Source organism: Mastigoproctus giganteus, chromosome 9 (assembly GCF_048544385.1).
Source record: "Mastigoproctus giganteus isolate SK-2022 chromosome 9, ASM4854438v1, whole genome shotgun sequence".
In the NCBI taxonomy this organism is placed as follows: domain Eukaryota; kingdom Metazoa; phylum Arthropoda; class Arachnida; order Uropygi; family Thelyphonidae; genus Mastigoproctus; species Mastigoproctus giganteus.
In genome coordinates, this window is record NC_143583.1 from 209,942,529 (window position 1) to 209,966,999 (window position 24,471).

Genomic DNA, 24,471 nt, shown 5'->3' on the forward strand with positions numbered 1-24,471 from the left:
CCTCTTCATGTCTGTTTGAGCAGAAACTAGATTTCCATAGCTGTGGATTCTGTTTTATATTTCGTAACTTGTTATTTAACTGATTATGCCAAATTTCTCTCTATTTTTCATTGCATATTCAGTGTATGATTAATTTATAGTCTGTGTAAGGAATCTGGATATTGTCATTGTCAATGGGATTTCTTGCTGCTTTATCTGCATGTTCATTTCCTGGTATTCCAGTGTGCCCTGGGAGCCAACAAAAAGTTACACTCTGCTTATTTTTATGAAGATCCGATAGTTGAGTTGTTATTTGGTTTATAAATCGATGTAAAGAGCGAGAATTGCCTTGGAGGGTTGCCACTGCACTCAAAGAGTCTGTATAGATTATAGTCTTTGGAGTGGAGTTACTAGCAATGAAAGTCAAACCCATCTTAATAGCATAGAGTTCTGCAGTGAAAACACTGCATTCCTGAGGTAACGAGACAGAGACTGTTAATGTTAGTAGAACTACAGCAGCTCCCACAGCTGTGTCACTTTTGGAGCAGTCAGTATAAATTTGCAGAGTTTGTGCATTTGCCAAGGAGTGGGCTGTATGTAGTTTCTGAAAAGTTTCATTATTCAGGAATTGTTTCCCCCAAAGTCGGACCTAATCATCACATGAAGGTTGCACGATTTCTCTGTCTTGATGAAAATTGGTCAAATGCATATTCCACTGCTGAATTAGTTCTTGTAGGCGGATTCCTGTAGTTTTGTTTTCATGAGGTTTATTTCTAAAAAGGTTTACCCATTGAGGATCATAGAGGTGTGAACAGATAGGATGAGATGGAAAACTATTTATTTTAACTGCATAGTTGAGGTTCACTGGATTCTATATATAGGCGAAGTCCTGAATGCCCCCAAGGGCAATCCTGAGCGCACTATGTTGTACTTTGTTAAGCCATGTCAAGAGAGTCTTTCGAGCGGAATCATAAACTGGAGCAGCATAATCTAATCGCGATCTTATTAAAGTTCGGTATCGATGAAGCAGAGTATAGCGATCAGCTCCCCATGTCATGGATGAGATGACTAAGTATATTCAGCTTTTTCATACAGATAGTTCGTGTTTGTAGTATATGCTTCTGGAATGTCAGTTTGGTGTCAAATATCATGCCCAAGAATCGGATATTGCTAGTGATTGGTATCAATTTATTTCTCAATGATAATTCGGGTTCTGGATGCAACTGACGGTTTTCACAAAAGTGAATGGTTGTAGTTTTGTTTTGTTTTTTTTTTTATGAAAACCCCAAACACGAAAGGTATCAAAACCTATAGTACTTAGTACTGTGCATGGGTTGCTGATAGACGATAACCATTATGTGAAGTTCATGACACTATTTTGTTTTTTCAAGTTGCAGTTGTCGTTCAATGGAACGCATATTCTATGAATGGCAAGATATTGCAAGGTCATCAGCATATTTGTCTTCGTTACTCAAACTGTTGTGCACTAAATTGTTTATCCTGAGAGCAAAGAGTGTAGCACTGAGTACCGATCCCTGTAGTACACCTTCTCCTTGACAAAACATTGTGAAACAGTATTACGGTAACTCAATTGAAAAGTTCTATTTTTAAGATAACGCTCTATGATTATTGGGAGCAGACCTCTGAGTCCTATAGCATAGAGGTCTTGTAGAATGTCATAGCGCCAGGTGGTGTCAAATGCTTTTCAATCCTTTCAATGGAGTATATATTTTGTGACTGACTGGATATAGTGAGGTCATCGGCATAAAGATAAGTTTCTACTGAATTCGTGATGGTTGTTGTTAAAGTGTGTATTCCAACCGCGAAGAGAGTGGCAATGAGGACTGGCCCTTGTGGGACTCCTTCCTCCTGTATGGAGATTTTGAAGAGTGCACTTCGATAAAGGACCTGGAAGGTTCGATATTCAAGAAAGCTCTGAATTAATGACGGTAAATGTCTTCTTAGTTCTAGGGCATGTAGGTCACGAAGGATGCAATGACGACACGTGGTTTCAAAAGATTTCTCTATATCTAAGCTCACCATTGCCAAATGTTCATTCTTTATGAATGCATTTCGCACATTTTCCTCAGTTTTATCATAGGGTAGATCTGTTTTTACGAAATCCAAACTGATCGTTGTTAATAGTAGTTTGAGTTTCCAGATACCATTTTTTCCAGAGTCTTACCTACGCAGCTAGCAAGTGAAATTGGTCTATAATTATGCGAGTTTGATTGGTATTTTTCTGGTTTTGGAATGGGTAGAACTACAGAATGTCGCCAGGATAGGGGAAGGTAATTTGCGATAAATATTCGGTTGAAAAGTTTTAGGAGAGAGTAAAGAGTTATCTCATATAGATTCTTTAACATCAGGTAATATATGCCGTCTGGACCAGGTGCACTATTGGCTGATTTTTAAAGACTTTTCTAATTCATACATAGTTAGTGGTTCTTTGTAAGCGAGGGCTGACTTCGTTCCGAAATATATTTTATATTTTTCAGCTATTGATTTGGCTTTTAGGAAAGTTGGATGATATGCGGTTGAGGCAGAATGGTGAGCAAAAGATTCCGCGAGGATGTTTGCAATATCCACGGGAATAAACCTAGGGATTCTGAGTTCAATTACCGTGAGTCACCAGAAACTGTGCACGTTATTTGAATACTTGTTTAAGGATGATACATTAGTTACACCTCAGTGGACAACAAATCTCATGCATGACTAATTCACTTGTAATACGTCTTACGAAGTCATGTGGTCACAGCGGCAGTACAGCTTTACACGCGTTTCAATTGATCTTGGGTCGAATCCAGTTTATGAAACGCTGCCGTAATGATTCCATTACTGATCGAATGGTACAGTCCCTTAGCGCAAAATTACTATAAACTAACAAATATTTACAACATAAATTTCCATTAAATTTTGGAACTTAAGCGCACACTATATGAATTGATGGAATGTTTGATCATTTCCCATCCCCATGATGAAACACTTTACCACAAGGTCCTGGAAGAACACGTCAGTACTTTAAAAAAATAATAATGACTCATGTATTAAATCTTTACGAATTCACTGGCAGATTGGCAAGTTGTGCGGCCAAATTTCTCGAACTTGCTGGATTATATCTTAAAGAATTCGATAAAGAAATTAGAAAGATAAAACAGCTTTCATTCACACAATTCTGAAGTCGATCTGTACCTCCATTGTATCAACTCCACTGTGTCTACCACTTGTGCATCGAGCTTTCTACCAACAAATCGTTCCTATTATCTCAAAGCATGTTAAGCCTCGTGTATAGACCCTAGGAATTAAGTTAAACGCTTATATACTTTATATGTATACTATACATTACTAATTTTTTTTTATTTCTACTACTAATAAAAAATTGCGTTTCTGTATTTTTCCAATTCTTCTGGGGCCCCTTTTTTTCTATTTATTACTTTAGGCATTTTCAGTTTAACTCGCAGTTTTCCCAGTCGTGCCCTGTGGTTCCCTCGAAATATTTCCCAGGCTATTTTGCAGCTAGAACGAGCCAACATTTTTTTTTCCTCCTCTTTCATCTTGATGTAAGCCCTGTGCCATTATTATTTGTCTTCGGACACTAAAAATTTCAATCCAGATTTAATTTTTGTCTGCTACAAAGTTTTTTAACAAAATACGCAGATTTGGAGTTAACTCTCGCAGTGAGCTATGATGTGAAAAACTCAGAAAAGTAATTCATACATTCAATGGATGCTTAATTAAAAGATAGAAACGAAGTAGAGTTATAATATTTAAGGAATCAAAACTCATTTTTGGGTTCAGCCTTACAACTAGTTCCGAATCCTAAATAAAATTTAAACAAATATTGAACTCATTTAGTATTAGTATTAATCATTTAGTGTCAGCAACAGAATGGTTAAATGATGCAAGGGGGCGTACTTATTCTGCATCTGCCAAAAAAATCATTTATACTTATCCGCGAAAACATGACTAACCAATTCTGTTTCCACCTTTACTATACTCTCTGCCTGAACTACCTTGGCAGATAATTTTCTCGAATGATCCAACCATGAGACCTAGCAATCCCTTATTCCCTAAGATTTCATATTTATGTCCCCCCCTCCCGCGGTTCTCGTCTCTCCTATCGCTGGAAATATTCCTCCAACGCCCATTTCGCTGATTCACTTCAGGATTTCACAGACCTCAGTTAGGTCTCTCCCATATATTTGTGTTCTGGAATCGGGCTTCCTAATATTACAAATTTTTAACCAAGTCCATGAAAACACAAAAGCAAACTATTTTTTCTTAAATATGAAAAACTCCAAAATTTAATTCGGTCCAATATGTTGTTGTTGTTGTTTGGGGGCTTTACGGCGCAAGGACAGCAAAGGCCATAATGCGCCTAACTATGGTGATGTTAAATCTTGAATTGCGTCCGTATAGATGCTGTTCAAATTTATATTTATATTGTGTTGTATAGTTTTATATGTTTGAGGAAATCAAAAATTTTGGACACCTGTGGTGTGTCTCCTAGTAGATCAGAAATGCTGAGAGAGGTGTTCGTCGTGGGAAATGAAATAAACAGAGCCTGTCGTTGAATACTGTACTTGGGACAATCAATAAGTAGATGGTGGACAGTGAGCTGAGTGTTGCAGTTTGTACACAGTGGTGGGTCAGTGGCTGCCAGCAAATAAAGATGTGTCAGGTGTGTGTGGCCTATCCTTAATCGGGCTAATACGACTTCTTCATGTCGGTTCTCACGGATACTAGATCTCCATGGTTTTAGATATTTTTTTATGCCAAGTAGCTTATTGTTGGCTTGATTCTGCCAGATATGTTGCCATAGTTCAAGGCATCGCTTATTTATAATGTATTTATAGTCAGATATAGGTGTAGTGAAGGATTGGTCTATAGGATCGGTAGCAGTTTTGGCAGCTAGGTCGGCCTGTTCGTTTCCGGAAATGCCAGCGTGACCAGGGATCCAACATAACAGAACCTGTTGTTTCTTCTGGTTTAACTTGGTCAGAGTATTCCAGATCTGTCTAAGTAAGGGGTTATCATTTTTTGTATTGTGTTGTATAGCTTGGATAGCACTAATGGAGTCGGTATAAATAACGCTGTGGAGTCTTGTTCTTGAGAGTATGTAGTTTAAGGCTATGTGGATAGCACAGAGTTCTGCAGTATAGCTGCTACATTCGGTGGGGAGTTTTTTGGACAAAGTGATGTTAGGAAATACTGCTGCTGCACCGACATGCTTTTCAGTTTTAGATCCATCTGTGTAGATCGGTGTGTACTGGCCGTGCTGGGTTCTCAGTGCGGCATGTATTTGTAGCACGTTCTGTTGGGACATGGTGTGTTTTCCCCAGGCTGTGAATGAAAAGTCACACGGCGGTATATGATACATCCATGGTGGGACTGCATGAGAGGTAGTAGGCTGTATCTTACTCAGGTCAATTTGCCAGTCAACTTGTAGTGAGCGAAGACGTATCCCAGTTGGTGGGTTTATTGATGGGTAAGCTCTATAAAGGTTTTCCCATTTAGGATAAAAAACACCATTCCAAGTAGGGTGGTTTGGATGCCCTTTGAGTTTTGCAGCATAATTTAATAAAAGCATTTGTCTCCGTAGCTGTAAGGGTGTTTCATGCGCTTCGGTATATAGGCTCTGTACCGGTGATGTACGGTACGCCCCCAGTGCAAGACGAAGGGCGCTGTGGTGTACAGGATCAAGCCAACGTAAAGCGCTTGGTCTAGCAGAGCTATATACGACAGAACCATAATCCAGACGTGACCGAATTAGTGCACGGTAGAGATTTAGCAGCGTGTAACGGTCAGCTCCCCACGTTGTGCCCGATAGAACTCTTAGAATGTTAAGCTTTTTAAGACAGTTAGTCCGGAGCGTTTTTATATGATCAAGGAAAGTGAGTTTTTGGTCGAATATCACACCCAGAAAGCGAACACTAGGGACCACTGGTATGACCTGATTTTCTAGTCTAAGTTCCGGATGTTGGTGTAGGTTACGCTTTCTACAGAAATGTATCCCAACTGTTTTTTGGTGTGAGAGACGAAAACCATTGTTTTGGGACCATTTGGCTATTTTATTGATAGCACATTGCAACTGCCTTTCTATCATTCGCATGTTAGGCGAATGGCAGGCGATACTGAAGTCATCAGCGTACAGGGTAGTGGATATCGTTTGTGGTAGGTCGTGTGTTATTGAATTCATTATTATACTAAAGAGAGTAGCACTTAGCACTGACCCTTGTGGTACTCCTTCTTCCTGGATGAATTTTGAAGATAACTGGTTGTGAACTCTAACTTGAAAAGAGCGGCAATGCAGGAAGTTTCTGATAAACTGTGGTAGGTGTCCGCGAAATCCCAGATCGTATAGGGTTCGCATAATACCATATCTCCAAGAAGTGTCAAATGCTTTTTCGATGTCAAAGAAGACCATTGCAAGATGTTCTTTTCGGACGAAGGCATCCCGGATGTTTATTTCTGTCTTGATCAAAAGGTCAAGAGTGGATCTGCCTTCCCGGAAACCGCATTGCACAGGATTTAGGAGATCATTTTCAGCTAGAAACCAGGTTAGGCGGGCGTTAACCATTTTTTCCATGACCTTGCTCATACAGCTAGTGAGTGCAATAGGTCGATAATTTTGCGGATTTGTAGGGTCTTTGCCTGGTTTTGGAAAAGCCAGAATGTACGCGTGGTGCCATTTGTCGGGGAACGTGTTTTCTTTGAATATTCTGTTATAGAGGAGTAACAGAGTCTTGAGAGCCGGTTCGCTGAGTTTTGCTATCATGATGTAGTGGATTCCATCTGGCCCTGCTGCACTGAGTTTAGTAGACGATAGAGCATGATGCAACTCTGACATTGTGAAGGGGAGATTGTACGCAGAAATTGATGCTGATTCAAAATTGATACGTTTTTTTTCAGCTTGTGCTTTGTGTGCCTGAAAATATTGCGAGTATGATGTTGCGGCTGATATATTCATGAAAGTTTTACCCAGGGTGTTTGCGATATCCTCAGGTTTTGTGATATCGTGGCCATTGACAGTGAGCATGGGACAGTTGACACGTGGGTATTTTGCGTACATTCGCTGTATTTTTGCCCATATTGTTTGAGTTTTTGTCGTGCTTGTGATTGTGGATGCGAAGCGTCTCCATGCTTCCCTTCTACTAGTCTGCCTGACTCGTTTTGCCCTTGCTCTTGCCTGTTTAAAGCGGATGAGGTTTTCTGTTGTGGGGAACTTCCTGAAGATGTTCCATGCTTTGTTCTTCTGTTTTTTAGTTGCATTACATTCATCATTCCACCACACTTTTGATTTGGCCGATATTTTTGTGGATTGTTTTGGAATTGCTTTGTCTGCTGCCTGCAGTATTTGATTAGATATGTATTCTACTGCCAGGTTTATGGATTTTTGTTGAATCTGGTTTTCTTCTAGTATTGCTAGCTGCTTGTACACATCCCATTCAGCTTTTGAGAAGTTCCATTTGGGGATCCGATAAGAGAGGTGGGGAATGCTTGTGTTAATGCGACATATCACAGGATAATGATCACTGCCCAGTGGATTGCTGTGAATAGTCCATCCAAATAGAGGATATATGGTTGCTGTGCACAGAGAGACATCAATAGCTGATGTGGATCCTGTCGGAAGATGTGTATAGGTGTGAGCCCCATTATTGAGAGTTATCAGATTCTGTTGATCGAGTAATTTTTCAATGATTTGTCCACGCTTGTCCAGATTGTGGTTTCCCCACAGCGGATGGTGACTGTTGAGGTCTCCTAAGATACAGTAGGGTTTGGGAAGTTGTATTACTAAGTCTTCTAAATCGGCATAGCTTATATTTTGGTTAGGTGGCAAGTATAGTGAGACTATGGTTAAATCAAAGTTGATATGGACTCGTGCAGCAACTGCCTCAAGGTTTGTTTTTAGTGGGAGTGGCTTTGAGGGTATCTGGGCATTGATAATCAGTGCTACTCCTCCATGGGCAGGATTGTTCGAATTTTGTGCAACACGATCTTGACGATGTATTATGTATTTCCGAAGGGAAACATTTATATTTGGTGTCAGATTGGTTTCCTGTAAGCAAAAGGCAATAGGGTCATATTGTGAAAGAAGATCTTGGATGTCGGACAAGTTACTGCGATAGCCTCTGCAGTTCCACTGTAAGAAAGTAAGCATTATTTGGGTTTAGTGGAACCCTCGACTTCTTTTCGAGGGACAGAAGATTTGCCTCGGTCAAGTTTAACTTTTCCCTTCTTTGGGAAATAAGGTTTCCCTGTATCCATATCCTCATTGGAGAACAGTTCTAGAACCTGTTCGTCGTGATTTAAATTGTCTTCTGAGTCCATGTGTTCTGTTTGGTTTGAGTCAGGAGTAGAAGATACTGTGGTATTCTGTTGAATGGCATCAGGTTGTACTGAGATTGGTGTATTTATGGCTTTGCTTTGTTTGTTTTTCGTTTGGGGCGTTGGTACTGGGGACAACAGTGACCTTGCCCATTCAGCTAGTGATTTACTTGGTGGTATAGATACTTCCGTTTGGGTAGAAATTGATATGTGTTTTGTGGTTATTTGTGCATAAGTGGGCTTATTAGTATTTGGAACCGGTAGGGATTTTTTGGCCTCTTGGTAGGTTACGTTATGTTCGGTTTTGTACCGCTGTATCTTTTTTTCACGCTGCCAAAGGGAACACTCTTTGGAATATGCTGGGTGTGCCTCTTTACAGTTCAGACAGATTGGTCTTGTGGCTGTGCAGTCAGTACTAATGTGTTCAGTGGATCCACACGTGGCACAGGCAGCTACTCCTCTGCAGACTGTCTGTGAGTGCCCAAATTTCTGGCATTTATAGCAGCGTAATGGGTTCGGGATGTACGGTTTAACTCGGCAGTTAAGGTAGCCTGCTTTTATCACTGTTGGTGGCTTGGGATTGTCAAAAGTAAGTATTATGTTCCGTGTAGGAACTAGTATGCCATCTTTCTTTGTCATAATTCGTCTGACATTAATGATTCCTTGGTCGTGTAATTCTTGTTTTAGTTCTTCGTCCGACACGTTCATGAGGTCCCATTCGGTGATGACACCTCTTGACGTGTTCAGGGAAATGTGGGGTGAAACGGTGATAGAAGTTCCACCAAAAGTTTTCAGTTTTTGTAGTTGCTCAGCCTGTCGAGCAGTGGCAACTTCAACTAGTAGGTCACCTGATCTTAGACGACGGACTGTCTTTGGAGTTCCTATTGTGCTTTCTAGGCATTTCTGCACTAGAAATGGAGAGAGCTTTCCAACTGGTTGTTCTTCAGTTGAATGAATAATCAAGAATGTTGGAGTTCGGATTCTGCCTACGTCAGTCTTTTGACGTTTTGCTGCGACAGAACCAGACTCCTCTTGTTCTTGCCTTGTCAAGGTTTCTTCTATGCACCCAGTGTTTTTCTGGGTTTTACGGACTTCTTGCTCCATTTCGCCCTGGAAGGGAGACCTTTTCCCCTCCAGGTTACCGGCCCCGCCACGTGGAGGCAGGAGCAGTGCCACCTTTGTGACCAAGCGGTAGTGGGTTAGTAGTAATGCAAAAATAAAAGAAAAAAAAGAAAGAAGGTTACTTTTCCTCCTGTTCAAGTAAAGTGATTTCTTTACTGAAGCTTATTTAATTGATTGTTAGTGTAACGCTGTAAATAAAGAAGACGATTTTATTTATTCAAGAGAGCGCAAATTCACTGGCAAAGACACTTGATCACAAAATCGCTTGGCACCTGGGGCCAATTCGGTCCAATAATCTACTTGAAACACTTGTTCGAAATTAATAAGCAAAGAAAGAACAGCAGGCAATACGGCTCAGTTGCATCTACTGGAGATTGGGTGAAGAAAATGGAAACTTGTTTTATCATAAAATCCAAATAGTTCACGTTTCCTGTTGTAAATATTCTAATAAAGAAGGAAATTAAAATAATGGTAAGAACAGAACCTAGAAAGCTAAAAACGATATCCTTACCAATGTTTATTGGGAAGCACGGCTGAAAAATGTAGACACGAACTATGACATCACACCCCTGGAGTTAATGGCGATCTAATATTTCTATAAACGTGGTTTACTTATAAGAAAGTTAATCGGGTGGACAGTATCCCACCCGGAAAGTCTCAGGATTAACAAATAAATACTCTTTATTTACAGATGCCATTTGAATAGGTTTTTCCGCTCAATGTTGTGCAAATATCGCTGAAATACTCCAGGTCCCCATCAAATAAAAAGGCGTACATACATAAAAAAATGAATAACTTACCTTTAGCATAGGCTAGCTGAGATGAGATAAGTTCAAAGCCAAAGTTCACTTTCTGCCACCGCATTGTAAAAGCACAACTCGAAAGAAAGGAGTTCCAAAATGGCCACTGGTGAGAAACACGCACGGTAGTGACATTGTGGACCTATCTCGCCGAATACTGCAGCCAATGGATAATTTTTAAAGTTACACGCAACGAGCAGCCGTCTTTCCTGCATAACAAAATGCAAAATACACGTTAAATGCATAAATATGCAACTAAAAAAAATAGTATATCTTTAATATTACAAATACAAATTACGTTTCTGTTAAGTTGAATGTTGTTGTTGTTCTTGGGTTATTAGTGAAGAGCAGCTGATTAATATGATAATCTTGTACCTTGCATTGTTTCTTAGTTGGTACTTGTGTTCGAGTTCGAAAAAATTTATAACAGACAGATTCGTAGCTTGTCCTTTACAAGTTGCAGTGCTAGGAGTTTCCGTGACAGGAATATGCAGTATGTGCATCTAGCAGCTTTCATATAAGCACACTCCTATTTATCTGCCATTTGGATCTCCCATATATGGTGGAACCAATTATGGGTCTATCACAGAAGGAACTTTAGTTTGAGCCATTTCGGTGTCTTTTGGCTGTTTTACAGCTTGGTCTGCATGGTCCTTTCCTGGACTGCTCCAGTGAACTGAAATCCAACGAAAGGTAACTGTTCGATGCATTTTTTTCAAGATAAGATGGATAAAAGTTGTGCTGTTCTGTAAAGCAGATATTGCACTTTGACTTATGACATTATGATTGGAAGGATAGCATGTTTAAGTTTTCTATTGGTAACTTTACTGTGTACAGGTGAGCAGTGTAGTTACTGCATTTCAAACAGAATCTGTAGCAAGATGCTACACCTTCTGTGGTGTCCGATTTTAATTCACTAGTATACATCTGCAAGAAATGAGAGTTCTTTCAAATGAGTTTTCCAAGTTTTCATATGGTAGGAGTTGTAAGTGACACACACACACACTTTGTATTAAGATAGTCATAGGCAGAAGAAAAGCAAATAAATGGTAAGAAAATTGTGACGTACGGTGATGCTGTGTTGCCTCGTTGAGTATAAAGACAGCACAGGCTGCTCGACTGAAGTTATTTTAAGTCATAATGGCGAAAACGCGTGATCTATCAGACTTTGAAAAAGGTCTCTTATCTTGAGGTCACGTTTAACAGGAGCCACGATTCAAGAAACGAAAGACATAACAGGTTTCTCAAAAACATCCATCTCAAATGTTTTTAATGATTGGAAACGAAGCATATCTCAAAGACTAAAAGCAATACTTCAAGAGTGACAGCATCATGCTCTGAGAAGGACTGTACGGAAAAATAGGGCATTCAGTGTGTAGCAAATAACATCTGAATTCAACCAAGCCCTGAACTGCCCTATTTCAACCCGTACCATGCGCAGGGAATTGAAGAAATTGGGTATTGACAGTCGCCTGCCTATTCGGAAGGCACTTGTTTCGGAGAAAAAAAAGAAAAACCATCTTGCAGTGGTGCCGAGAACGTCGTGATTGCACAGTGGAACAATGAAAGAAAGTGAGGTAGTCAGACGAATCACGATACACTTTGTTTTGCACTGTAGAGAGTGTGGCGAGAATCTCAACATGCAACGTAACCTGCTTGCCTTGTTAAAACAACCCAAGGAATTGGAGTTGGTATCATGGTATGGCAAATGTTTCGTTGGCACGGATTGAGTCCGTTGATACCAGTGGAAGGTTGAATGTCATCCAGGAAATACGTGAATGTTGCATCAGATCCACTACACACTAGTCTGCGCTGGTAGTACAGTGGTATCGTCATTGTCCTCCCCACACCGTGTGGAAAAGGCCAAGGTTCGAATCCCGTAGATGATGCAAGGAACTTTAATAGGCTTCTTTCACTCCGTGGCTGAGTTAGTCGGTCTCAGGCGTAAATAGCAAGGTTTTTACCTCAGAAACTGGGGTTTTTCGCCCAGTAAAACAGACAAATCAGTAGAGCCACTCGGGATCCAATATTTGAGCCAATGGTATCCGCTAAGCTGTGCTTACAGAGCAGAGAATGGCGGGATGGCTGAGAGCATCTCTGGGTGTACCGTATCAGTATGGGGTCTTGTATCCTCACTAGTTCCAGCGTAATCATCCACATACCAGCGTAGGGCTTGGTCTTCATACTGTCAAAGTGTCGTCCAGAAGAGAGGGAAGCCTTCATCTCAAGTAAGGCCATGGTCCGTGTGGGAGGAAACCTTCTTGATTAGTGTGCCACCTATTAGGATATCTATGTAATTTTGCTTAATTTTTTCCATAATTATTATTTGGACAGCTTTGATTGGGTTAAGCTCCAGTCCAATTGGGGTTAAATAATTTTTAAGGTTCGTGTCGTCTGCATAAGATATGAAGTCTGGAGATGGGGGGACAAGAAAGGTTCCAGCGCCGCCACAAACAATGTGGCCGAAACAGTGGCACTACTTCTGCTGATTACGGATGTTATTAATATTGATAAAAGGGTTATGTAAGTGGTGCCTCTCAGCAGTTAAAATAATACGAAATAATCTCTTTTCAAAATTCTGAAATATATTTCGTGATGTAGTTTCATGATATTATGCATTTATTTCAAATATTCCAAATTCCTGCAATATAATAAAATAATGCAACTGTTATTCGAAGATTAAATGATATTCTTAATTCTTCTGAGAAATACTCCATAAGTTAACAGGAAGTGCTGACCGTGAGTGAGAAAAAAATTAAATATATTTTTCGGGCCTGAACACCTCAAGAGCAGAAACAGTCATTTCCAAAAACATAAATCAAATACATCAAAATGCAAGCTACACTTGAAATGATGCTTCGACACTGCGTGGAATCTTTCGTTGGAATGCGTGGTGTGGCATCGTATCTGAGCGAACAGATAAACAGTTTTATTTCATCCACTCCACGGGGGGGGGGATTATCCGTAATGCATTTAGCGATGACTGTGTCGTATCATTAAGAAATGACAAGTGGGACAATTCTGTTTTCTCGCAATCGGAGAGATTAGGAATGGGGTGGGGGTGCGGATTTATTTGAGTTTCTCCTGTGGGCGGCAAAGGAAATATTTTTCTAAAATCCGAGAGCTCTCATTGTGGTGGGCGTTTCTTCTTCATCGCATCCATCGGCGAAGAAGAAACGGAACACAAACATTGATTTATCACCCGTCCATTTATCACCCGTCATTCTTCTTCGTCGGATCCCCGTCAATCAATGAGTCTTACACGAGCGAAATCGCTGCTTTTATCAAACTACACTAAAAATAAAATTCTTTCGCTGTATTCATCCCTTTTTGCTTCCAATTCTTTCTTTCTCTCTTTCCGCAGCTTCCACCCCATTGACCAACAACAAGGACCCCGGGGACAAAAGGCAAGATAAGAGCTCCATCTCCGGAAGCGGCAGCACGTGCGTGAAGAAATCCCGCCACGCCAAATCCGTTCGACTGAGCATCAACGCCCGAGAGCGTCGAAGGATGCACGATTTGAACGACGCCCTCGACGAACTGCGATCCGTCATCCCGTACGCCCACTCGCCGTCGGTCCGCAAGCTCTCGAAGATCGCCACCCTCCTACTGGCCAAGAACTACATCCTGATGCAGGCGAACGCTCTCGAGGAGATGCGCCGGATCATCGCCTACATGAACCAAGCTGGCGTTCCTCTTCCGCCAGCTGCCGCTGCCGCAGCGGCGGCGGCCGCCGCTCTGCCGACACTGACACAAGCCAGCTTCGGTGATGCCTACGGCTTCGGCCGGACGTCTGTGCCCGCTGAAAAGGGTCCCACCAACAGTTCCATGGCGCAAGTTCCAGCAGTGTTCGTCGGGGGAGCACCACCTCCTACGGCCCCCTGTACTCAGTGCACCGATAAAGCCTAAACCCCGCCCGTGCACAAAGGTGAGCAACAACCTGTTTACTCTTACAGCCGGAAATGTATATTCCTTAGTTATGAACTTCGGGCGTCTGTGCTGTCATTAATTTCGTGTGACCTTTCGGTGACTTCTCCAGGCCTTATTTCCGCGTAGTGGTGGAACTGTTTGAAGTTCGCCGATGTGGCCACTTTGAACATGCACACGGGACTCGTTTATTTTCGATTTTGTTTAACAACGAAGGACAAGAGGCAAGGAGTAAGAGATGCATTCTTCCCCGCTAAACGATTCTCTTGTTGTCATCTTTCTGTGTGGATCCCTGTTTCAATCCACCTCTTGTGTCGTAAATGTCACGCAACAACTGTGCCATGCTTCGTCATGAAGTAAGCTGTATATTCGTAGTTAGGATAATAAAATGTCTACCTTCTCAATGAGTCAATCACTGTATGAACACCAACACACAATTTGGACACGATGCAAAAAAGAAATGCGCACCACCATTTCCATGAGTAACACCATCCACGTTTTCAGAGATTTATTGTTTGTAGAACTTGTTTACAACAAGTTCTACAAACTGGTAATTCAGATCATTAAAAATAACCTGTTATTTAAAAGTTTATAAAACTTTGATTTAAGTTTGTCTTATTTGATCTCATAGCAGTGACCGGCAACCTTTTTCATCATATGACAAAGGTTGCCGGTCATACTTTACAAAATCAACTTCGCAAAATCCTCAAGGTCTTAAGACCATCTATCACAATTGGTTTTTTTTACATGTGTATCTATCTTAAATGAAGTATGCTTACTGTAGAACCACTTTAATGTTTTTATTATAAAAAAATAAACACTGAAGTGGGTGAAATGTTTGAAGCGGGCAAACACTAAATTAGAAGGGCAATTAAAGATTTCTGGCATTGCTGTTTCCCAGAAATAAGAAGTCTCTAACATTTTGTTCTCCAGAAAATACTACTGCATTATATTTTTATTTCTGTACACCACGATAGACCAAAATACGCTTTGAGATCGACCATTTGCAGTCCCTGCTATAGCACATGTGGTGTGGGATCCCGTCATTTGCCCGATAGACATATTCTGGACAGCAGGATTTGTAAAAGGTATATTTTTGTAAAAGTACATTTTCTGGGGAAAACTGATAATGGTGTTTCTTATCTGATATATAATTTCCTAATGTCCTGCTTTGATGGCGTCCATCCACCATTCATTATGTAAATACGTGTACAATCTATTATCGAATACGAGACCAGAAAACTAATTCTAGATCCTATTTGACCCATTTGCTAAATGAAATATCCGAGATTTTCTAAAGATAATCCATGTACCCTCGCCTGACTGACTCGGTCAATTCGTGATCCCCTCTTATGGCCTTCGAGAGTAGACTCGAACCGAGTCCTTTTCCCACGGTGTGAATTAACATAAACTTTCCAGTTGCCTAAAGAAAAAAGTAGAGAAAAAACCCAAATGTACAGTTACGTTGTTCATTGCCTTCTTACGCAAGAAGATGGGTTCCCTGAACAGAACAGAAAAGTATGTTCCGAGTATGTATTATAGGTGTGTATTATAAGCCCAAACGTTTCCCTTAAGCAAAAGTACAGCTTCAGTGAAGACCAGTAAGAGGACTAGTGATGACTAATCTTTAATTTCATGAGGTTTCACAGTGCCTTTCAATAAATCCACCACAGCTAGCGGGTGGGAGTTTTAAACTCAAAGTCCCAAGCCAGATTTCATCCAGTTATTACCAAAAAACAAAGTTTATAAACGATAACTACTCGTATATGAGCATAAAGAAAGGTCAGCTTTCTGGTGGTGGCTTCTGCAATAAGGATCATGGTGTTACACCTTATGGTCTTACTAACTGTCTTGTCTGTAACTGCGCGTATCTTTCGACTGGTTGAGTCATTCAATTCATAAATGAGGAAGAATTTTTCCTCAATTACGAATAGCTCGTGCATATTTTGCTTTTCTCCTCTTAGATGAAAGGTTGCGATGCTTTGAAGATTTACTGTGCACCGGCACATATTTTGAATTTCCTCAAAGTACTTCTTGTTGTCTAATTAGCATTCTTTCTCTTTATTAAGTGGATGCAAGTACTCTGCTTCATTTTCCAAAGCACACTCTTGATGCAGCAGTGTACTTGGTCCGTTTCTTTTGATTTCGGGTCATGTGTTTTTGATCCAGGCAAATACCTGTTCCCTCTCGAAACGAGGGTTCAGCAATGCCGCTTTTCCATAGATAACAGAAAGAGTACTAATCGTCAACCAAGTGCGTTTGGTACACATTTATAATATTAATGCTTACATCTGATATCGACAGAAATCCGATTAACCATCTAATGCTTCTTTCAGAGGTGGATAAACCGAGCATCCGACATCCTGTAAACATCGTCCATTAACCATGTGGAGGCCATATTATACAAACCTAAACAACCAATCCTGAAAACAACTCATCCTCACAAAAAAATGTACATACACTTCTCAGACTACTCACTGGAAGATTTGATGCACTAGATATAGAGGCGTTCAGTTCCCAACCACGGACCAAATCCAGATACACCAAAAATCCGCTCCTCAACCAACTGGAGGTCTAGCGAGATTCTTTCCCATTCCCAACAGACACGCTAGACACCTTCAGCCATCTAAAAATTTACCCAGAAAATAATTGTGCAAGTCTTGCTCACAGAAACTTTCTCAACCAATTATAAGAATTGTTTTCACTCCACTTTCTTCGTTCACCTCTCACGACTTGGCAGCTAAAAAGTGTGCACGTACAAAAACTAACTCTAAAACAACAAACAGAATTATTAAAAAGGATGTTGTCTTGCCATGCGCAAAAGGGACTACACATTGGGCTTTGATTATTTTAATCCACAACGTGACTTTTGAAATAGCTTTGATAAATCTGGAGTGACCAAACATCGCGTTCTACGTACAAATACAGGAAGACATGCATATATCTAGAAAAGAAGAGGAAAGGAAGTATTCACCATTATTCAGCACAACCCTTAGCCGAAGAAGGCACTTCTTTTTTGACTGGCTGACAGTTTGAATAACAAAATGGATCACGCTAATAAAACATGCTTGCACAAAGGCCACAAAATTACAAAGATTTCTCTCAATCACTTCGAGTCGAATAAGTTCCAATATTGATATAACCATTGATTCCACCGGCTAAATCACCACGTGCATTACTTATCGTACAGACCCAACCAGCGATCGAAATGTAGCTGCAACTTCGGTGTAGCCCCACAATAGACGGAGCAGTGGAGGGGAAAGTTGTTTGAATCTGAGCGAGCCCTCGCTGCCTGCCTGCTACAAGACCCAGAGGAAATAGATAGTTGTGTGGATGATTGGTAGGACAGCTTATTTGATTGCGGAGGCCTGCGATAAACTGGCGACGTGACACGAACGATGTAAGTAGGAGGATTTTTCACGCGCAACTCCCTCAGGGCTATTTGTACAGATGAGGTGTAGTCAGAACGGACGAGTTTACAAAACGGATGAATACCAGGAAGTTGATTGTGGGTGTCTATAAAATGAACTAAAAGTGTAGTGGGTTAGATAACGACCCGCTATCACGGGCAGCACGCGCGGCGGGGTTTGTGAGAATAAACCGGAAGTGGAGAAGTCGTTTGGAAGATTTATTTCCTGTTATTAATTGCGGGGAAACAACCCATATTTCGCATTACGAATGTGAGAAGTTTACTGGCCTGTCAGATGTTTGAAGTGAGAGATGCTGACTGTCGAGATGCAGTTGGGTACAAACAGGATGAGGGGAAAAGGAGAGAAATAAGATAAGCGAACAGTCACAGAAATACGAGGGTTATCCAAAAAATAATGCACGGTAAGCTGCTACGTAGATACTATTTATTTTACAATAAAATTACAACCCTTCAGTACAATTCCTCCCCCTACTCGCAATAACGATTTCCCAGTTTTTCCTAGTGCTTTCGTTCATTCCAATTAGCATCCCATTCTTGTTTAGATGTCCCTCTGCTCACTTCTTGATTAGATGGTCCTCTGCTCACTTCAATTTAAAAGTTCCTTAGTGATCTGAAAAAACACTTCTACGAAGTGGTTTTTCAGATCCCTTCGTTTTCGTAAGGAACCACTTTGTGGAAGAGGCCCTACCATTCTCTCGCATTCCTCCTGCCAGTTTTAAAACAGTATACGCCCAGTGAACAGGACTGTTGTCATCCTGGAATATAACAGTATCAAAATCATGAGTTTTGTTGTTGTTGTTGTCGTCGTGATAGTTTCTGGCGCAAGGGCTACTTCGACCTTATTGAGACTCCCAGGTCAATTAACTTTACGCATGAGAACTGCCTGGGGAGCAGTTAGAAACGGTCATACATTTGAATATTCATGTTAATAGAGAAAGAATTCAGAGAGATTTGCTTCTTTACCTATGATGCTGCTAGACAAAGGTTCTTGCAGATTTGAATTGAAACTGAAAGAAGTGCGTCGGGCATTGTTGAATAAGTTGAATTCAAGAAGTATACGTTTTACTGTAAGTGGTTACGAGCAGTGTGCACGCTGTGGAGGATCATTTCCTGTAAGCAGATAGAGATGTACGAGGTGAGTGTGACCTATTGGGGGTTCTCGCTAAGATTACTTCTTTTTTATTTTTACTTGTGGTTCAAATTTTAGTTGAAATATTGTTACTTGTTTGCATTTTCCACAGAAGTGCCCATTGTTCCATGCACCTTCTCCAGATATTGTCTATAGTCAGGATATGAGACTAGAACAATTGTTGAGGCTATGCCAGAGGGATGCTTTGCAGCATCATCTGCGCATTCATTTCCTGGACTACCGCTGTCGCCTCGGATCCAAGAGAAGATAAGTTTGTTGATGCTCACGAAGACGTATCAGCTCATGTGTTCTGGGCTTAAATAAAGGATTTCAAGGTGTGGAAGTGTTTTTCAAAGCACTCTGTGAGTCAGTATATATTATGCTTTTATGGCACTGATTTATGGCAAGCTTAATGGCACGAATCTCAGCAGTATAACTGCTGCATTCGGCAGAAAGTGACATTCAAACAGTTGCATTAGAGCAGGCAGCAGCTGCACCCGCTTGATTATTAGACTTAGAACCATCAGTATAGATCTTAGTAAAATGTAGGTACTTTTGTGTGTGAGCAAAATGTAGTTGTTGGATGTTAATATTTGCTATATAATCCAAGTATTCATCAAAAGAAATTGTAAAAGTAGTCCACGGAGAATCCGAAACTTTCAAATCTCTGAGGATATTCTCAAGCTGAATGTTCCAACATTCTATTAGGTTCTGCAGTTTGATACCATTAGGCCGAATTGTTCTGGGTTTATTTGCATAGTGGGTTGTCCCCCTGAGGATCATATAGTAGTGGCCAAATAGAACGAGTGGGAATGCTTTTAATTTTAATTGAGTACACAGGTGGGCAAAATTTAAGGGCCAGTGAGGTTTACACCTGTAGCTTCTCAAAGGAGTGCTCTAGATACGGGAAAAGCATACCAAAGGAACCTCGTGAAGTACAGAAATGATGAAGGAAACAACACCGACACAACGGAAACAAAACGGTACAGAGGGACTTTATTCAAAAATAGTAACATAGCACTAGCTGCCATGATACAGATGCATCACTGCCAAAGATGGAACAAAGAGAAGAGGTGGTCCTCAGTAGAAGATATGGCCACCCCTAATGTCGATGCAGGCGTTGCACTGCTCGTCCATACTTAGAACAATGTTGTTGATAAGTTATTGTGGGAACATCTTCCATTCCTCTGTCAGCGCCATCTTCAGCTGGTGAACATTTTCTGGTGGGTGTGAACGTGCCGCTAGGCATCCCTCCAGAGCGTCCCATGTGTGTTCTATGGAATTTAGATCGACGGGAACGGGCAGGCCAATTCATATGAACAATGTCCTCACTTTCCAAAAGCATATCATCAGCTGCAGTGCGATGGGGTGTGGCATTATCATCCATAAACAGGAACTCGGGGCACCTCCAAACAGACGCACATGGGGAAGGATTACCTCAGTACAGTAGCGTGCACCGGTTTCAGTACCGCCTTCCAGTATCTGGAGTTGTGTACGTCCATCCAAGATAACGCCTCCCCAGACGAGAACACCTGGACCGCCATATCGATCCCTTTCAGTGATGTTTGCGGGGTGATACCGTGTGCAAACATCTCGCCAGATTAGCTGACGTCCAGAATCGCTGCTGAGACTGAATTTACTGTCATCAGTAAAGAATGCATAAAGTAAAGATTTTGTGGTTGTAACCTTTAGAAATAGTGTTGGTCCTTACGATCTGCACACCAGTGTAGTTCATCAGCAACATCTTTCTTCTGATACTGAATGGAGGTTTGTGAGCCTCAACATAAAGACTTTGAACTCCTGATGTCCTGTGTGCACCTAGGCTATCCTAAGAGAGGAACGATGGATGCTTGCAAGACGGGCTAAGGCAGTCTCCCTCAGGCAGGCTCAGTCATAAACAGGTGCTCCGTAATCTAGCTGAGATCTAATTAGGGACCTATATAAGTGGAGCAGAGTAATGATCTACACCACAAGATGTACTGGAAAACTCCAACATTTTCTTGTTGTTGTTGTTGTTATTGGGTTTAAAGACACAAGGGCAACTGAGGCCAAATCATTTTCTTGTGCAAGTGGTTCTTAGATATTTGATGTGCTCCTGGAAGTTTAACTTTTTATCAAAAATTAACGCTAGGAGACGAATAATGTTCACAATTGGTAGAGGATAATCGGCCAGGTGTAACTCGGGTTCAGGATGCATTTTGGTTGTAGATTTGTGGCTTGACATTTTGTATCCATTTTGTTCCATCCATAATTCAATGTTATTTATGGATATTTGTCAATGCCTCTCGATACAGTTCATATTCTGGAAATTGCAGGATATGGTAAGATCATCTGCATAGAGATACGAATTACAGTATTTGGAATGCTGTTTATTCGTATTGCAAACAGAGTGGCGCTGAGAACGGAGCCTTGTGGGACTCCTCCTTTTATGTGTGTTTCAATTAAAACTTGCCGGTATCTAACTTGAAAGGACCTATGGCGAAGGAAACTTTGAATAAAATGGCCTATTATATGAATGGAATGGCGTAGCGCCATGTGGTATCGAAAGCGCTCTCAATATCGAGGCAGGTCACGACGAGATGTTGAATTCTAATGAATGCACTCCTTGTTTGATTCAGCTTTTGCCATAAGGTCCAGGAATGAGATATTCTTCGAAGGCCAAACTGATTATTACTGATTATTTTTCGTGATTCAAGGTACCAGGGGAGTCGATGATGAACCATTTTTTCCTACGTCTTACTCAAGCAGCTGGTTAGAGAAATTGGTTTATAGTTGTGAGGAATCGAATGATTGTGAGTCTTTCTGCTTTTTGTGAATGGGTTGTTTATATCAGTCGAGTATTGAATTTTCTTTTCTTGAAAAAGTAGGAAGTCCTGAGTCATTTTTTCTTCCATATCATCATCTGCATGTATTTCAAGCAGATCTTCTTGGTTGGTTGTATCATCTGTATCCATAATAAGTAAGATTGCATCACCTCAACAGGATCTGATATTTGTAAATTCTCCACTGGTTGACAATGGGGAAGGACTTGGGACGGAACTGTCAATGGTGTATTATTGGTTTATTCCACTACGTTTGATGGAGATAGATGCTGGACTAAGAGGACTGATCGAGCCCAGTCTGAGATCGATGTGTCTGGAGGGATGGACACTTCTGTCCGACATGCTACTGATTGATAACTATAAGTAGCAGAAGCATAAGTGCATTTTGGCATACTTAATTTTATCTGTTTTCTTGCTTCTTGGTAGGAAACTTAATTTTGAACTTTATATTTTGGAATTATTTTCTCCAACTTCCCGAGTTCGCAATCTTTGTTGCATGCCGGATGGTTGCCCTGGCAATTATGACACTGCAGATTTTGGCCTTGCATTCTGTTTGTGTATGAGTTTTACACACACACAGTTTGCACGTGGTTCATCTCCACAGCACACTGTCTGGAAATGGACAAATTTCTGGCATTTAAAATATTTTAGGAATTCGGGCTATATGACCTAATGCGGAAATTTAAATAACCTGCACTGACTGAAGCTGGCAGGTTTGGAGAACTGAAAGATAAAGTTATACTCCTTGAAGGGACTAAACTGCCGTCTTTTCGGATTATGATTCTTTCTGCTTGAGTGACTTTTTGATCTTTAAGTTCCTGAACTATTTCATCTTCAGGTACGTTCATCAAATCCCATTTAGTGATCACTGTGGAAGAATTGAGTGTGGTATGTGATGTAATTTGAACTGGAATTCCACTCAAGAATGTGAGCCGTAATAATAGTTCTAAGCTTCGTGAATGACTGGTCTCTATCAGTAAATCTCCAGATTGGAGACGTTTCATAATTTTGTTGAATCTGTGGCATTCAAGAGGCATCTCTGAATGATGAAGAGTGAGAGCTTGCCCACAGGTTGTGTTCACAGAGAATGTATTATAAGGAATGCTGGTGGTTCTGTTTGCCAGTGTATTTTTTCATTCTCTTCGAGAAAGAGAAATCATGATCCTTTTCAAGGTTTTCAATTTGTTGAGAGCTCTTGGAAATTTTGGTTTCCATTTCTGCTCCTTTTAGCCCTGAGGATTGGTTTCCCTCACGTTACTGGCCCCGCCACATAGAGGCAGGAGTGGTGCCGCCAGTGACCAAGCGGTTGCTGAAGTTAGTAGAGCTGGTTAGTAATAAATATAAAGATTAAAAAAAGAAGAGTGGATTTCCTTTCTAGGTTCTTTCTTTAGACCTTACAAGTACAGAACCACTTGATGTAAACAAACAAAAGAAAAGGTCTCACATTTTCGCAGGGAGAAAATCGCTTGTCACTCGGGGCCAATCGTGAATGTCCATCAAATGTTCTGTAAAAGGCATAATCTGATCACCCAGAATGTTTGTATAGTTAGCTTGGTTCATCCTGGTTCGCATTTCAAGCATGGGACGCACTTCATGATACTAAAAACTTCTCAAAAGCATCAATGACTCACGACGAGTTTATGCGACAACTTCCACCCAATCTTGATGAAATGCCTCATAGCTCCTCTCCTCCTATGAACTCGGTGCCTGGCATCATTAGAGTATAGTCAAATTTTAAATTAGTCTCACCACATCACGGCTTCTGAGAGAGAGACCACATCACGGCATCGAGGGTCTAGTTCTTACAATCCATTTACTGCCAAGAAGGGAATTTATCCCATATCAAAAGAACACTATATTTATGTTTGGTAGGGCAAATAAACAAAGATTAATTAGTTTTATGCCTTTTACCGGATATTATCCGGGGTATTTTTATGCGTAGCTGTAACAGTGGTCTTTTTTCGGACCCCTACTTATATAATCGCTTATTTGGGAGGCTTCTCTAAAGTGAACTGGGGAGAATAAACTAATGTTTACCTACTGCTAGAGCTGGACTGTAGATTACATCATCGTTCTCATCACGTGTCTGACAATCTTCCTCTAACCAATGTCAACGATATAATTTCCGTATCGCTAATAAGTACATCGTTTCTAGCGCCAATTTAAGCTGAAAAGGCTACAAATTATTTTAAATACACGTCTTCAGATTTAAAATGCTTTTCCAAAGATGAGATATCTTCGTTTCCCCCTCTTAGAACACCACATATCCATCAATGTCCAAATGTCCAGTCATTCAATCTCCCCCCCTGCCCCATCCTTCCCACTAAACCCCCTCGAACTACCCTCTTGCTACTAAGGTTAAACCTCTTGTTGGAGCTGAGCTACCACCTCACGGAAAGCTGATTGACTGCCGGGTATCTGCGGAGTCTACCACCAAGCCAGCCAGAGTGGATCACCGCTATTTGTCGTGTTCAGTCGAGCCTGAGACCGCTGCTTCTCCCGTCGCCTTAGCGCGTCGCCAGGGCGGCTAATTCGGTTACGGCCCCCCCTTCCCCAACGAGAAAGGCTGCTTAGCGAAATTGCATCGATGAACGCGGGCGCAAACTGACAAGTGGACGAGATTAGAGTCTTCACGAGGAGCTTCGTGTCGCCGCTGTTTACTTCCCGTCCTGTTCAACCTCAATACCCCAAATTCCCCTCCCCCCCTCGTCCCTTACATCCACCAGCAATCTCTACTCTTTTTGCAGCCTCATTTCGGCCTGCAGTCTATGAAATCAATTCGCGGGGAAAGAGGCTTAACGGCACAAATTTACGTATAGGATCACGGGGAAAGGCGAGTCGCACGAGGCGGGGAAACTCGTTGACGTCAATTCGAACAAAATAAACAAGAAACGGACACCAGTCAGACACTTTTATCTGACCTAACACTAGCTT

At 41.1% G+C, this 24,471-nt stretch overlaps 1 protein-coding gene across 1 annotated transcript in view; it reads left to right on the forward strand.

Moving 5' to 3' along the window:
• The window catches only part of LOC150081090 (uncharacterized), a 56,651-nt gene extending 42,513 nt beyond the window's left edge, over window positions 1-14,138 (forward strand). Inside the window, exon 2 of the mRNA XM_090380913.1 lies at window positions 13,594-14,138. Within this exon, the coding sequence (XP_090237039.1) occupies window positions 13,594-14,138 (545 nt within the window). The remainder of the gene's footprint in view (window positions 1-13,593) is intronic.
• Window positions 14,139-24,471: the final 10,333 nt, after the last annotated feature.